The following is a 15436-nucleotide window of genomic DNA, read 5'->3' on the forward strand; positions in this document are numbered from 1 at the left end:
ACAATTTTTCCCCCCACTGCAGTTTATTATTAGTCTGGACTTATATAACAAAACGCAACATTAGTCTGGAGGCTGGCTATATTTCTAATGTAATTTGTATAATTTATTGCGTCATGGCTTCACCCGCGTAGCCGCCTTTTTACATTTACAGCAGGACTATCATCGAAACAGGTTTCTGAACTGTGTTCCAGTGATGTTGCTAGGTGCTGGCGCCTTAAATCAACTACCTGGGGATTCATGAGGCGTGGCTGGGTTTCAAGACTTACTTAAAAGGCTTTGAGCTGCAGGGTGTCAAAATGTTTTTTTCTTTTGTGTGCACCCCCTCCCATCTACTTGCACCTGTCAGCACAGTTTGGTTTCTCTTTGCATAATAAAATGTGCACAAAGGAAACAGTGCAACTGCTCATAGGTGTGGTGCGCTGGTGCTCTAGGGTGACAGGTATATGTGGTTTCTGTGGTTATGGGTGTCATCTTTCTCTCTGTCAGTTTGACCTCTCCTCTTTATCTGAGTGATTTCGTCTGAGAAATAGAGATGCTTCTGCTGGTCTTAATGCTGCGTGTGTGTGTTTTTTCTTGTTTTCGTTTTGTAGTTTTTTTCCCTTAAACTGTCACTCTTCAGCCATGTGACAGGTTTACTCCAGCTCTAAGCTCCTCTCATGTTCAAAGCATACTCACACTGTCACGGAAGCAGCAAACTCTCAGCGGGCTTATGCAGACACAACTTGTTCTTAATAAAAAGAAATAAGTAGTTACATAAAAATCACACCAAAGATGCTACAGCTGTTCTACTTTCTTCATCGTGTAAGATATAACTCCAGAAATAAGAAGCAAAATGAATTTAATGGTTTGTTTAACGTGATTAAATTTGCATCGATCAAAAAGAGACGCAGATGAAGAGAAGTGCTCAAAGCAGGATAAAGCTTTAAGACAGCTGAAAGGAAAGCTGAGCAACGAGCGCTGCACGTTGCTATTGTGGAGATATTGTTAAGCTCATTCAGCCCGTTCAGGTGTAGAAGCTCTAGCCTTCATATTCACTCTGGTTGTATCAGCAGAGACGTTGGCTCTGCCCCCACTCAGCCAGTTGTTAGTCACCAGAGGTGATGCTATCATTAGGCTGCCATGTAGGAGTTCCACCAACACAGATCAGGAAGCTTCCTGTAGATTTTATCTTCCACCTGGGAAATGATTTTATCGAAAAAGAAAACACGTTCACCTCCCTAGCTGTCTACTCATTTACTGATGACTGATTCACATCAGAATCGTGTAATCTGATGGGGAAGTTATCGGTTTTCTTGTTGTAATTTTTACTCATAACTGTTGCACTCAGCCCACATAGATTTCATAGTTAGATTAAATCTGGGTCTGCTAACTCCAGAAGACTTGTAGCCTGCTTGGGGAGGTGAAAATAAGAGTTGTTGTTGCATGCAGTGTCCACATGATGGCATGCCATGCTCAAGGAAGTGGTTCATCTGGGGCCAGTTAAACGCAAAAGGCCTTCATGCTGTACATGGCAACACTTACAAGAAACCATATCAAAGCAAACTGCTTCAGTTGTTACGAACTGGCTCAATAGCACAAGATAAAGTGGAGACTGACACCAGATCTGGTTTTATTTGGTATTATTTTGATTGACTTAATCACTTAAATCACTTAATCACTAAAAATGACAGCCCAGAGAGCATGAGGCCAAGAAGTGGCATCCATACTTTGTTGGATAAACGCAATTAGCAATTAAGCCTTGACAACACCCAGACTCTTGCACCGTCACTATAAGACAAGTAGGGGTTGGATCGGGTGTGACAGAGTTGAGTTTACTCACATATTTGAGGGTCATTAGATGTTTTCTCCCATTTGGGGTTCATGAGGAATCAATCAGTGACTTAACATGTGCCTTTTTGACTAAAGCAATCTAAAGTGTGTTATATAACAAATCAGTATTAGCATTTAAATTATGACAGCTTGGGCATCTTGGGGCTCTCTCTTTGAATGACTGCATTTGCAGCTTAATTGCGTGTTGCACTTCACATTCTCATTAGTCCATAATAAACTGCAGTGCAAAATAATTAATTCAAATGAACTGTTGTCGATTTGGCTAATTAGCTTTTATGAGTTTCATTAGAGCATTTAAAGTTTGCTCTGTGGACTAGAATAGCTCCATAAAAGTTCAGTGGAATACACAGATTTTAAAATTTTCAGTGTGTTTGTGTTGTGCTGTCGAGCGAGGGGGGAGGAATATGCATTTGGAAAAAAAAAAAAAAAGAGGCAGAAGATTTGTGCTGACTTCACTGTGTGCCGTTCCTCTGGTGACAGAGCTGTTCTGTCTAGGTGATGTGCAGCTGCAGCATTTAAAGTACCCAGAACTGACTTTGCAGTTCATACAGAGGTCAAGTTGAAGCACTGTGCCCTCAGATAATGAACTAGGCAGTGCTTGTTAGATCATAATGATTTCCATAACCATGAAGCACGTCTTACTTTATTGCATTCCTTAAATGTCACCAACATTGAGTCACCCCTATATTGCTTTTCAATGGAAACATGATTGACAGAGAGGGCGGAGTTGAAGGATTAATTAATGTCTCGCAGAGAAGGAGTAATTAAGGAGTGACTGACAAGTGGGGTAATGCAGAGCGGCAGGTGACACGAGTTCAAGAGGGAAGCTAATCGTTTGCATTTTGTTCCACGAGAGGAAGCGAGAATCTGAAACAGATCGTTGACGAGCACATTTTTGTTGTTGTTGTTGTCGTTGTGAAACCCATGTGCGTTATACAGCCCCAAAATGCGATCGTGTCATCACCGAGTGTGAGAATAATCTAATCAAAACAAATGGCTCACAGTGTTTGGCCCAGGAGCTAGTTATTTCTTCTATCCTGTTGCCAAGCAACAATGAAATCTTGCCTCTTTTTTTAATGCTTTTCAAGCCAAAAACCATGAGTGACTAAAAGCTAAAAGCAGCAGAGGGTGGAGATGGAAATAAAAATCTGGAGTGGACAAAAAAAAAAGCATACTGCTGACTTTCATCTATTTATTTATTTTTGCCATAATTTCAATGAAACAACAGAACTCCATCCCTTCTTCAAGCGACTTTTCAGATTGAACCAGTGGTACGCGGTTGCTGCAGCAGTCACAGATACATTAATATATTTTGTGTGCAGCCTGTCAAGAATTAGTATGTGAGGTAGCTAGTGGGAGAGAAAGAGAAAGGGAGAGAGAGGGAACAGAGGAGGATAAGAGCGAGGCTCAGATACCAACGGAAAAGGGGAACGGGGGAGAAAGCAGAAGTGATTTTAGCATCGGATAGCAAGTTGCACATTCTCAACAAAGGGGAAGAGAAAGTAGGTTAGTGTAAGACATTGGCCGAGGAGCGTCATCCAACTTGGGGTGGGGGGGGATTAGGTGAAGCAAAGTGACACAGTGCAGGATCTTACAGTTGGAATCCTTCCATGGAGGGAACAGCTGGGAGCAAGGAGTGACAGGTGCACTGGGGAGACTGGGATCTTCACAACTTTTCTTTCACATCAGTCATATCATAAGGAGGGAGGAACTCAGGACGATACACAGCTGCAGTCTGAGCCACACACTCAGATACGGAGATTAACACGCCGGAGCTATGGGGACAGTCAGTGAACTATGTGTGTCCAGTTTTCAGACCTTCTTGTGCCCTGCTGTGAAGCCACTCGAGGAAGCTCCAGGTAAGTAAAAGTTGTTTTCAGGTACATCATTTTTCATTTTGCTGGCTTTTGGCATCATTACTATAAACCTACAGTGTTGAAACTATCACGAGCATTTGTTTTTTGAATGTGTTTGTGAGCGTGATCATGTGTGCTTCTGTGACCGCTGGCACGAACACATGACTAAACCAGCGATGAAAACAAACAGTTGGACAGAAATAGAAGGAGCTTCTCGAGGCTCAGGGAGGCTCTCATTTAGCACAGCTTAAACCTCTGCCCCGTGCGTGCACGCACACTAATAGAGCGTGAGCTAATGTTATTACTTACTCAGCTGATCTAATCTGCAGCAGGGCTGCCTCCTTCTTGATGACTTCACATTCCTTTTTCACACATGTACATGAAATCCTTATGTTGGCCGACAACATGTGAAATCTCAGCTTGCGAGCCAGACTTTCTCAGCTCTGCCAAAGACTTGTGTTTCCGTCCTTTAACAAAGAGGACTGGCAGTGTTGTGCTTACTGGTGATCGCCTCCTAAAGCTGGGGAAAATGAATTTTCCGTGCTTCTCGGTTTAATTACACACAGAGAGACACAGATTAAGATGTTGGTTTCTTTAGAAGTTTGCTACTCACCATCTGGACAGCGATGGAGCTGATGTGTGCGTGTTTGTTGTTTTGGATTGGTTGCTAAGCGCCGCGATGACATTGCACTGCAGGATGGTGTGCAGGTTCCCATTGGGGGTGTTTAAACTGTGTGTTGACATGACTTAAAAAGCTTTGTTGGGTGGCAGTAAATCAGCTGACTTTGTGCGAAGCATGTGGAAGCGTTGCTGCCTCAGTCATTTCAAAATATCCACATCAGCACCAGGGCTCTGCCTGTCGATTTGGATATTCAACAGGGAAGTAATCTGGATTGTTCTGGTACTAAATGTGATGACAGCAGACTTTTGCAGATTTTTTTTTTGTCAAGCCAACAGAACTGAATGGCATGTTGGGTGTTTCTAGTCACTTAGATAAAACACTGGCTTGCATTTGTACATTCAGCCTTCCCTGCAATTTGTGGGCAGTATATTACCAAAGCTGCCAACTGCCTGCATCGTGTCACGTTTTTTGATTAAACGGCAATAAAACGAAGTTTGTGTTGTGATGGCAACCGTTAAGAGTTTGGGCCACTTGTGATGTAATGACATTGGCTGATACTGTTAGTGTTGGTATTTCTGCTTTTAATGGTGAATCACGAATGACTCATGTGTGGCTCATCCAATTGTTGTTAGGCAAGTTCACATTGTGTCATGTAAGCTATTACTGTAAACCACTCCTGAAATAAGTGGTGGAATTATTTGATTTCTGTACTTTCGTACAAATTGCATCACATGTCGCTGTTATGACATCTCAGTAGGAAATGGTGCACTTTTATCTGGTGGCTTTACTCTCTTGCACACACAACATATAAAGCTCTTAAAAACAGTTTATACAAATGCAGCTTGACGTAAACTATAATTTATCTACTGACTCACTGGTCACATTGTCAGTTAAACCTTTCTAGTACTGGGTTACACTCCTTTTACCTTCACAGTTCAAGAAGTTGCTTGGAACATTCCTCAGAGTTTTGGTCCATATTGAAATCATGGCATCACAAAGTTGATGTAGATTTATCAGCTGCACATCCATGATGCGCATCTCCCATTCCACTGCATCCCAAAGGTGCTCTAGTGGAATGAGATCTGGTGATTGTGGAGTTCATTTGAATACAGCGAACTCAATGTCATGTTTAAGAAGTCAGTTTGAGATGATTTGAGTTTTGTGACACGAAGCCGCCATCAGCAAATGGTACACTGTGGTCATAAAGGGATGGACATGGTCAGCAGCAACAGCACTCAGGTAGATGGTGTTTAGATGATACTTTGTTGGTACCAAGTGGTCCAAAGTGTGCCAAGAAAATATTTCCCGGACCATTAAACCCCGGTTGATGGAGCTACTACTACCTGCCTGAAAGAAGGCAGGATGGATCCATGTTTTCATGTTGTTTACTCTAACTCCTGACCGCACCGTTCAAAGGTCGCAGTGAAAATGGAGATTCATTAGACCAAGCGACATTTTCCCAGCCTTCTGTTGTCCAAATATGGTGCCCATGCAAATTGTAGCCTCAGTTTTCTTTTTTTTTTAGCTGAAAGGAATATCACCCGGTGTGGTCTTCTGTTGTTGTGGCTTGAATCAGTCCATTCTCCTCTGACCTCTGACATCAGCAAGGCATTTTGACCCAGACAACTGCCACTCGATAAATGGCTGTGCAGGAAAAACCAGCTATAATTTTTTAAAAAAATGAAATAATTAACCTTTGTTCTCCATTCTGATGCTCAATTTGAACTTCAGGAGGTCGTCTTGACGATGACTTCATGCCTAAATGCAAGGAGTTGATTGGCTAACTAGATATTTACATTAACAGGTGTATCTAAGAAAGTGGTTACGAGTGTATTCTGCCCACAATAACTGTTTACATCAGATTTTTCTAATAAGATATGTTAATAATACTTAATGCTTTTATTTAAGAGGAGAATGTATATTGAAATTAAACTGGTCTTGTCTTTTGAAGAAGTAAAAAGAAATTACTTGCTTCCTTCTTAGTCTGTTCTCATGTAGTAATATCAGACTCCAAAGTAAATACAAACTTCTATTTTATCATTTATTTTCTTCAGTTCCCTTTTGCATCTAAATTACTGAGTCACACGCACACTGTTTTGCACCTTTCACAGTGTAATTGTTATTGTTAACCAAACACTCATAGTGACCGTCACTGTGAGTCGGCATGCTTCAATAATCATCATAGCCCACAGAATGACAGCGATCCCAAGTACTGTGTTGTTTATAGAAGACATGATAGAAATTTTCTCTGAGTGATATCAGCACAGCTCCGTCAGCCATCTGTGCAGAGAGCCAGGTGTGCCCTGGATTTGCCGAGGCTCTCTGACGCGGAAATTACTCTCGTGGGCTCCAGGGACAGCTGAGGACACACTGATCTGTGCGAAAGCACAACAAGGCCGTCAGCAACAGCGTGTGTTTGAGAATATTTGCCCTATCAGCTTGTTATATATGAGACTGTAGTGATGGCAGCAGTTACTACCCTTTTTTGGTTTGGGAGCCTTACACTGCACTGTTATCTATTTTAACAGCTCTTATATCAGTTTATTATTGATTATTAAAATAATGAGATATTTCACAAGTCGGATAAAATCAATAGTTTTTTGACGAAAAAAAAGGTACAATGAACAACATCCAGAACCACTACAGGTGGAGCTCTTTTTGAGCTAGAGCTATAAATGCTGTCAACGGCCACTTCATTAGGTACACCTATTCAGCTGTTTGTTAACACAAATATCTAATCAGCCAATCACATGGCAGCCACTCGGTGCATATAGGCCCTGTTTCAGGCAGGCAGCAGTGTAATGGTGCAAAATTTTCTTGGTACGCGTTGGAGGACTTAGTACCAGTTGAGCATCTTTTAAATACCACAGCCTAGAAACACAAGTAATGTTGTCCATCCATGTCCATCCCTTTATGACCACAGTGTACCCACCTTCTGATGGCTGCTTCCAATAGGATAACGCGCAATGTCACAAAATTTACATCATGTACAGTTCACTGTACTCAAATGGCATCCACAGTCACCTGATCTCAGTCTAATAGAGCACCTGGGGGATGTGGTGGACAGGATATTCTCAGCCGACAAATTTGCAGCAACCGCGTGATGCTATCATATCTATATGGATTAATATCTGTGAGGAGTGTTTCCAGTGTTTGTTAAATCTGTGTGAAAAAGAAATAAGGCATTTCTGAAAGCAAGAGCATGGGTTGCACAGAGTACCCAATAAAGTGTCCTGTGAGTGTTTATGCTGAATGAGTTTGACAGTGAGAAGTCTGACAGGAAGTTCCTTCAGGGAAGAGTGTATGAAAACATAGAGAGACTCACAAAACCTAAGCTCTGGGAACTAAGTGGGTTCCTTTTGGTGTTATGGGAGGATATGTCTCAAGATATTTTTTGATGTCTTGATAAATGCTCTAGGAAAGAACAAGCAACGGATAGGACAGTAAAGAATTGATGTCCATAATTGTGCTATTTTGGCTATATCTGACATGACCGTCAGTTTTCATCTTTAACGCTAACTGCTTAGCAGCATGCACCTGCTGCCCTCGATCTTTTAGTTTTTATGACTCAGATAAAAGAGCAAAATGTATATTTAGTCATTTCTCTGGAGTGCTTATTAGTCAAACTCATGAATTTTTCAGCAAAGATAAGCAGTCGCTTTGTCACGGTGTGCTATCTCTTGTTGGGGTCACCATGTAAATGTCAAAACTTTGTGCGGTGCAGAACGCTGCACGACTAGCATGAGATGAGTACGTTTTCTTATGCAAACAGGTTCTCAACTGTCATGTTTTATCAGAAGCTCTCGAAATTTCGCATGCTCCTCCTAAAACAGTTTCTGGCAGCAGTATTACTGCGTGTAGGTGGGTCCTGCTGTAAGCTGTGTAGAGTTCTGTATTTTAATTGCAAATTGATTGGCCGCCCACAGAGTTCTTTCTGACATGCAAACATCTGAAAAATAGCACCAGAGTTAGATGTATTCTGCTATTTTTTATTTTTTTTTGCACATGACTCATGTCAGTAATTAATCGTTCAGGCCTGAATTCCGTCTAACCCAGAAAATTACAGAGTGCATAGAACCAAAGGTCTCATTACCTGTGATTGCACCTGTAAAAGGAAAGCAGTGGTTTCAAAGTCAACTTGTGCAGTGACTCATGCGTCAAGCAGCAGATCACTCGAGCCATGTCTAATGCCAAAGAATATTTGCCGTGCAGGTTTGTAATTGTTGTGGTGGCAAAACCATTTTTCATGCCTTGTTTCGAGCTCGTCTGTGGATATTAACCTCCTGTTTCTCAATAAACCTCCTGTTTGCATTTTTTGTAAGTTAGAAAAAAACAACATGACTCTGTACAGTGACCCAACTTCCTGTGACCCAAGCTACCAATAAAGATTTGGCAATATGATGCAGTGTAGTTAATTTTGAAATGTTTTTGGTTGAAATCATTGCTGTTTGATAGTAAAGATAAATTTCTCTAAAATTTTCCTTTGTGGGTTAAACTGTAATTAATACAAATGATCAGCAGGAGTCACTCTTGGTACCTTTTGTCTTAATGATGGGGATTATTTTCTCTCACAGAGCAATTTTCCATCTAATTCAGGCTATTTAAAGCCTAAAATAAAAATGTATTTTTAGTTCAGGAGCTGCCAGGATATTGTTTTGACTCTGTAGTTTCACTTATAATAGCCCCGGCACGCCCACAAACGATTTTACACATATACACACACACAGAAACACAAAAAGCAAAACATTATTTTGCTTGCCAACTTCTGTGTTTTTGAAGACTTTTTAAGATGTTTGAAAATGTATTGCATCAGTGTTTCTTGGATTATAAGGCTATATTTTTATGGCGAGCCTGCCTTATAAACTAGGACTTTGGTTTTGCGGCTCTTCCAGGGAGTCGCAAATTGTATTTTCTGTGAAGTGGAGTGTTTTGGAGCTCGGTCAGACATAAAATAAAATTCGCCCTCTGGTGGAATTATCTTGACAATCGTTTTCTTTCACATCCTGCAACCTTGATTCATATTTTGAAATCACTACTTATGCAAACTTTATATGGTGTTGCTGAATACTAAAAACCTGGTAGTGACCTGCACATCAGTAATGAGTGCTAATGATCGAAGTCAAAACATTCAATCATGTGTTCAGCCGTCAGATATCATTACACTCAGCTGAGGGCACCTTTAAAACCACAAGCTTTTTTGAGACTCGCACTTGCAATCACACTTTAATCCACATTCTTAACATAGCATCGTAAGACTGAACAACAGCTATTTCATAATACGAGCCAGACTTGTGTGAGGTCAGAACATTCCCAGAGGTTAGAGAGCTACATTCACCATATGTAGACTTAGAGGGTTGCCGTGATACCAGAAAGCTGTCAGAAAAAGCTTTGCTACAAATCCAACACAGCCTGATTTATATATAATGTGTCACATAAGCCCTGTGAGGTGTGTCCTGCATGTACATCTTGCAAAATGCTGCATAAAATGTTATCTTATGCCTGTGGCAATAACACATGCGTGGGATATATAGAAGTTATAAATAATGAAGCAGTGTTAAAGTAAATGTTTACCTTTGCTGTAGCAGCACTGTTACAGACACCATGCAGTTTCTTGGACAAAGCCAACAACTTCACACAAACTTACTGACATGAAGACAAATTAATATTGTCTTGTGGTCTTCATACATACATGCTCTAAATAATATATTAATAAAATTGTAATAAAAAGATATCCTCAGTAATTAAAGCATCATATTTTTTCTTTAAAAAATGTATAACAAAAAATACATTCTGGAAAAAGTAAAAAGACGCGGATTTCTAAAAAAAAATGCTGGAGAGCGGTTAAAAATCCCTTATAAAAAACTTATGTGTCATATCATCAACACCAATTCATATAAATCTTATTGCATTTACTGGAAAATAATATTGTGTTACACAGGTAAACCTAGTTTCTCGATTTGGTTGTGGCTGACCTCATAGTTGAGACTTTTATAGGTCATAGTTAAAGGTTTTGCGGTAATGGTATTTTAATTTTAAAACTGAAAAGAAGAACTAACGTCCTACAGATTCTAAGACGAGCACACCTTTGTCTATTTGAGGAATTTCTCTTTTCCTTTGAAACTCAAAATCTGCTGCACCTTTTAGCACAGTCTTTATGCTTTTTTTGGTCTTGATTTAAAGTTTGCATAAATCCTCCATTTATCTGCTGATCCGTTCTACTTTAGCTCGTTCAGGAAGCTGTGAATAACTGTAATCTTCATGTGTCTATGTCATCTCATAATCTTTTCATTTAAAGGTCAGGCAGCTGCCTGAGTGCTCTTGTTCTGGGTCCTTGAGCACAGATTTACAGCATTGCTTGGGGGAATGGATGCACTTATAACAATGAATTGAAACTTTGTGTGCACGGGGGTCACTACACACAGGCTGCATTGTCAGCTGTTGAGTTTGCACGACACAGCTGAGGCATTCATGGGTCACAGAATGAAGTTGAGATCCTCCCTAAATGAAGATTCAGTGCAGACTGTAGCACTTTACCGTAGTCTTCTTAGTAGCTGTGTCCTGGTTCCTGGATCAGTGCTCAGAATCCTTTTAAAATGCAGCTGGACAGCTCATACATATTTTTCTACCGTACGTCAGATAAGCAAAACAGATGAGCTGTTTTCTCCCCTTACCTGCCCTCTTTCATTGGCTGTGAGTGTAGCATTCCTCGTGGCTCTCAGGTATTCATCAACAGGCAAGGACAGGCTCAATCCTCTGCTATCTGACAGCAGTATGGCTGTGCAGGTGTTATACAAACAGAAGACTGATTTATTCATTTTCAACAGGGGGCTGTAAATCCCTCATAGTTTTCCCTAAAATATGCCGCCAAGAAATATCTCTCTACTAGGAAAAAACGACCTTTCAACAGACCTTTGATCAGCCTTTGATCACAGGGGGGAAAAGGTGAATGTCATGTATAATAACATGACATCAAAACTCTAAAGCTGCATTAGGCACAAACATTCTGGTGAGTATCACCAAGATGTAGCCAAACCTGTTTCATTGCTACTGGTAGGCCCCTGCATTGTTGTGGTGTAATCATAAGAGTGCAATGAAAAGCAGCTGTTTTTCAGAATCACTCAATCATCCCTGATAATAATAATAATAACAATAATAACAACAACAAAAAAGATTATACAGGATAATGTGGGAAATAAATCCAGAGCCATTAAAGCACTAGACTGAAACATTTTGATGTATTTGTTTATTTATTGCAATAATATCATGTGGGAATAGGCTGTGCAGTGAGGTTGAATATTCAACAGGTGTTCACAAGTGTTTGTCTGTGCAGGTGTTGTTGCTATTTTCTAAAGAACGGTTTAACATTTGTTTCTGAGGTAAACGTCTGACTGCACACACACGTCTACTCTCGGCGGATGTGGTGAATCAAAAGCCTTAAAAAGAGCAAGATCAGCAGCAGTAAACTGCTCTGCCTCGGTGAGTCAATTACTCGCTCCCTGCCCCCACTCAAGCCCCAGCAACACATGTGTGTGTGTGCGTGTGTGAGTGTGTGGGAGAGAGCCGAAGGCAACAGGGTGGCAACACAGTGGGGCAGACGCGTCATAGGGCACGTTCGCTGCGCTCTAATCAGTTTGCATAATCAGGAGACGGAGATAGGCAACGAATTCCTTTCAAAATAAGAGTCTCACTTACAATAACAAAGTCCAGTATATGACAACTACTCACACCTACCTTACTTTTAGTAAGTAGTAAAATTTATTTATATAGCACTTTTCACAGATAAAAATCACATAGTGCTTCACAATAAAGAGAAAGAAAATGAAAAAGAATGGAAATACAACAATAACAATGTAAAACAGTAAAATACAACATAAAACAACAAATTAGTTGAAAGCTTGTCTATATAAAAATGTCTTCAGCTGCTTTTTAAAAGAATCAATGGAGTCTGTACAGCGTAAAACCAGTGGAAGAGGATTCCACAACCTTGGTGCCACTGCCTGAAAGGCCCGATCACCATGAGTTTTAAATCCAGTGCGTGGGGCCACCAGCAGTCTCTGAGCTGATGACCTTAGAGCTTGCAAAGATGAATGTGGTTTCAGCAGGTCAGATATATACTGGGGAGCTTGACCATGTAGGGCCCTAAAGGTTCAAACTAAAATTTTAAAATGAAACCTAAAACTTACAGGCAACCAGTGAAGGGAGGCCAAAACTGTGATATGAGATCTTCTGTTGGTGCCTGTTAAGAGTCGTGCTGCAGCATTCTGCACAGTCTGAAGACTATGCAAAGCTGATTTGTTAAAACAAGTAAAAAGACCATTGCAGTAATCCAAACGGGAAGTCGTTTATGCTGAAGAACTGAATCATTTAAAAATGTACTATGTATTTATATATTTATATGCACATGTATATATTTATATATTTGTTTATTTTTTCTCACCTACTCACTGGCATTGTAAAGACACAAATCAAAACTGTTGTATAAAACATAAACCTGTAGGATCCTGCAGGATAAGCCTAATTTGAAAAAAAAGAAAAGAAAGTTATGTGCTGAAAGTTATGGTCTGATTATACCAGCACCAACACATATGCAAACAGGAGTTTTGAGCTCTGCAAATTGGTATACCTCTCCAAGTTTATGTGGCAACGCTGCAGGGCAATTCCAAACTAATAACTGACAGTTATTCTTTGAAATTATTTGGATGTGAGGATGACGGGGATTCTAGCCAGTTGAACGCTTGTTTGGGTGCCACAATGTCTTGAGTCAGTCTCATTATACACCTCAATATTCAAATCAATATAAAGTTCTTGTAATTTAAGAGTAGTGTTTTCTTGAATTTATATTAAGTTTTGTTACGTCCTGAAGATAATTGGTTTGGCTAATTGTGCCTTTATGAATACCAAATCACAGAAAGAGTCGAAAAAACAAAAATTTGTAACTGTGTAATCCAAATAAAGTTTTTTGTAAACATTCTTTAAAACGTGTTTTAATTTGAAAGGCACAACCGGAAGCGCTCCTCTGTGCTGAGCCTGCTGCGCTTGGTACTTTCTCGCTCTCAGGAGGAAAAGCTGGTTGGTCAAAGTCCGTCACTTCAAACCACTCCCTTGAGTCGTGGACCGAAACAGTCTTGTTTTAGGCTAGAAGTCAATCCTCGGAGTAACTTTTAACTCGCCAATTGAGAGTTGAAAAGTCAATAAAGCTGTCGTTAATTGTATTCGGCGAAAGGTTTGACTCTCGGAAATCTTCTAGAAACTTTTCGGACTCGAAACCTTGAGGCACAGACATCATGGTGTTAAAGTCGGAAGACGGCGTAGGTGAGTGAGCTACTCAGGGAGAGACGTTTTACTTCGTGGGAAAGTCATTTAAATGGCACCACATGGCCTTTAAAATATACATATATATATCGGAGATAATAAGTTGACGGTATGAAAATTGAAAATCTCAGTGGACTGTAACTGTCCTTGGCCTTGTTTATTCTCCTATTGTTGCTTTGCTGCTTGTGTAAGCGCGGCACTTTTCTGAGCCTTATATAGCAAAAAAAGACAAATAAAAAAATATGTATACACAATCATTTGGGTTTTTTAAGTCTATTTTTGTTTATCCATATCATATTGACTGATCCTTTTCTACAAAATTCAGCACATTACCACATATTTGTACACTGAATCAAAGAGGTGGCTGTATTTTCACATTTAGTTTTGAGCAGTGCTGGTGTCAACATTATCAAGCACTTTAGTAGTAACACTCTGTAGACTTAATGCAGACTCTAACACGGTCAGAGTAAATATCGTCGGTGTCATTTTTCACTGAATACTCAGCAGCAGGTGTGAGAGCAGACCGCGCACTCCTCCAACAAGCTTTACATGAGTCATACTTCATCATTCCAGCCTTTGGATGGGCCACCTTTAGTTGAAATTATGCCAGAGAAGCCTTGCTAACTGTTGCAAATTACATTTGTGGCTGTAATTCCTTTACATCAGTTTGATGATGTGCAGTCATAATGAGCCAGTGTGCAGCCTTTGGTGTGAGACAGAAAGCCTTTGTTGCTGAGCATCATTCTTTCATCTTTTCTCTTTGACTTGGTTAGCCTGGCAGCATTAATCAGGAACTTTGCCTTGCGTCACTATTAATCCTGTTAGAGAACAGTGGCTGATCCTGTTATATGCTGCTGCTCCTTTATTGTTCTTGGGAACTTGCACACTTTCCCCCCCTCTCTCTTTTCCTTCCATAGCCTTGGCTGAACCTGGCTGGCACACACAGCTGCATTGTTTTTTGGAGGCAGCGAGATGAGAGAGAGGTCCATTCGATTCCTTTTGAGTCCATTTGTCTCTGCCACTTAGCGGTGGGTGGTCTGGGAAATTAAAGTAGTTGTCACTAATGGTTCCCTAATGAGTGGCGCTGAGAGCTCTAATGGGTCCTCTGGTACATTGTACCCTCCCTGGCACTAATGCCCCCGTGGTTTGATAATCGTCATCATCTTGCCATAATCATATTTTAGCTCTCTTTCTGCATCAGTTGCAGCGCTCCTTTCCACTCAGACCATCGTTCACTCTGTGTTGTTGGTGCTGAAATGGAAAATGTGTTTAGAGCAGAGAGCACTAGTGAGGTGTTGTTGAAAGTCTAATGTTTGGTAGCTCAGCAGCACTTGGGTGGCTGTTTTCGCTGATGTTGTTAGTGATCTCGCAAGCGAAAGAGGAGAGAAAATGAAGGGTGTGCAGATTTTAAACTATGACCTGTCACATGAATATTGCAATGGTTTCATGAGAGACTGTGCTGAACAAACATTTTTTTTCTTTCTAATTAGTCAAGGCAAAGGGAAAAAAAGTTTGTTTTGGAGGAGCCTAATTAAATATGCGGAATGGAAAGATGTGGAGAGGTTGGAGCCAACTGTTGATTGTTATTTACCTGCATTGTTATTATGGTCAACTACAACTGACTTTCTAGTTGGTACTGGGCTTGGTCTTCATGTGACATCATGTGACGCACATCATGATTTCGTAACGTCATGATGGCGAGCTTTGATTAGTTGGGGAAGTCTGTCATGTCTTGCGGTCAGGTCATTATTATAATCCCAGATAAATGAAGTCCAAGTTTTTCTGGCCAAGCATTTCAGCTATTGTAGTTTACATT

The 15436-nt window shown here is 40.5% G+C and overlaps 1 protein-coding gene across 3 annotated transcripts in view; it reads left to right on the top strand.

Annotated features, from left to right (window-relative positions):
- The window catches only part of cyth1a (cytohesin 1a), a 40356-nt gene that overhangs the window by 1628 nt on the left and 23292 nt on the right, over window positions 1–15436 (top strand). The window contains exon 1 of one of the 3 annotated variants that reach the window (XM_063471905.1): window positions 3268–3689. The exons of 1 other annotated variant lie outside the window; for it this stretch is intronic. In XM_063471905.1, the coding sequence (XP_063327975.1) occupies window positions 3608–3689 (82 nt within the window). In that variant the 5' untranslated portion in view covers window positions 3268–3607. Of the gene's footprint in view, window positions 1–3267; window positions 3690–13376; window positions 13621–15436 lie in introns of those variants that run through there. One more of the 3 variants, XM_063471906.1, reaches the window with a different exon arrangement.

This window comes from Pelmatolapia mariae, linkage group LG4, assembly GCF_036321145.2.
Source record: "Pelmatolapia mariae isolate MD_Pm_ZW linkage group LG4, Pm_UMD_F_2, whole genome shotgun sequence".
NCBI classification, from domain to species: Eukaryota; Metazoa; Chordata; class Actinopteri; order Cichliformes; family Cichlidae; genus Pelmatolapia; species Pelmatolapia mariae.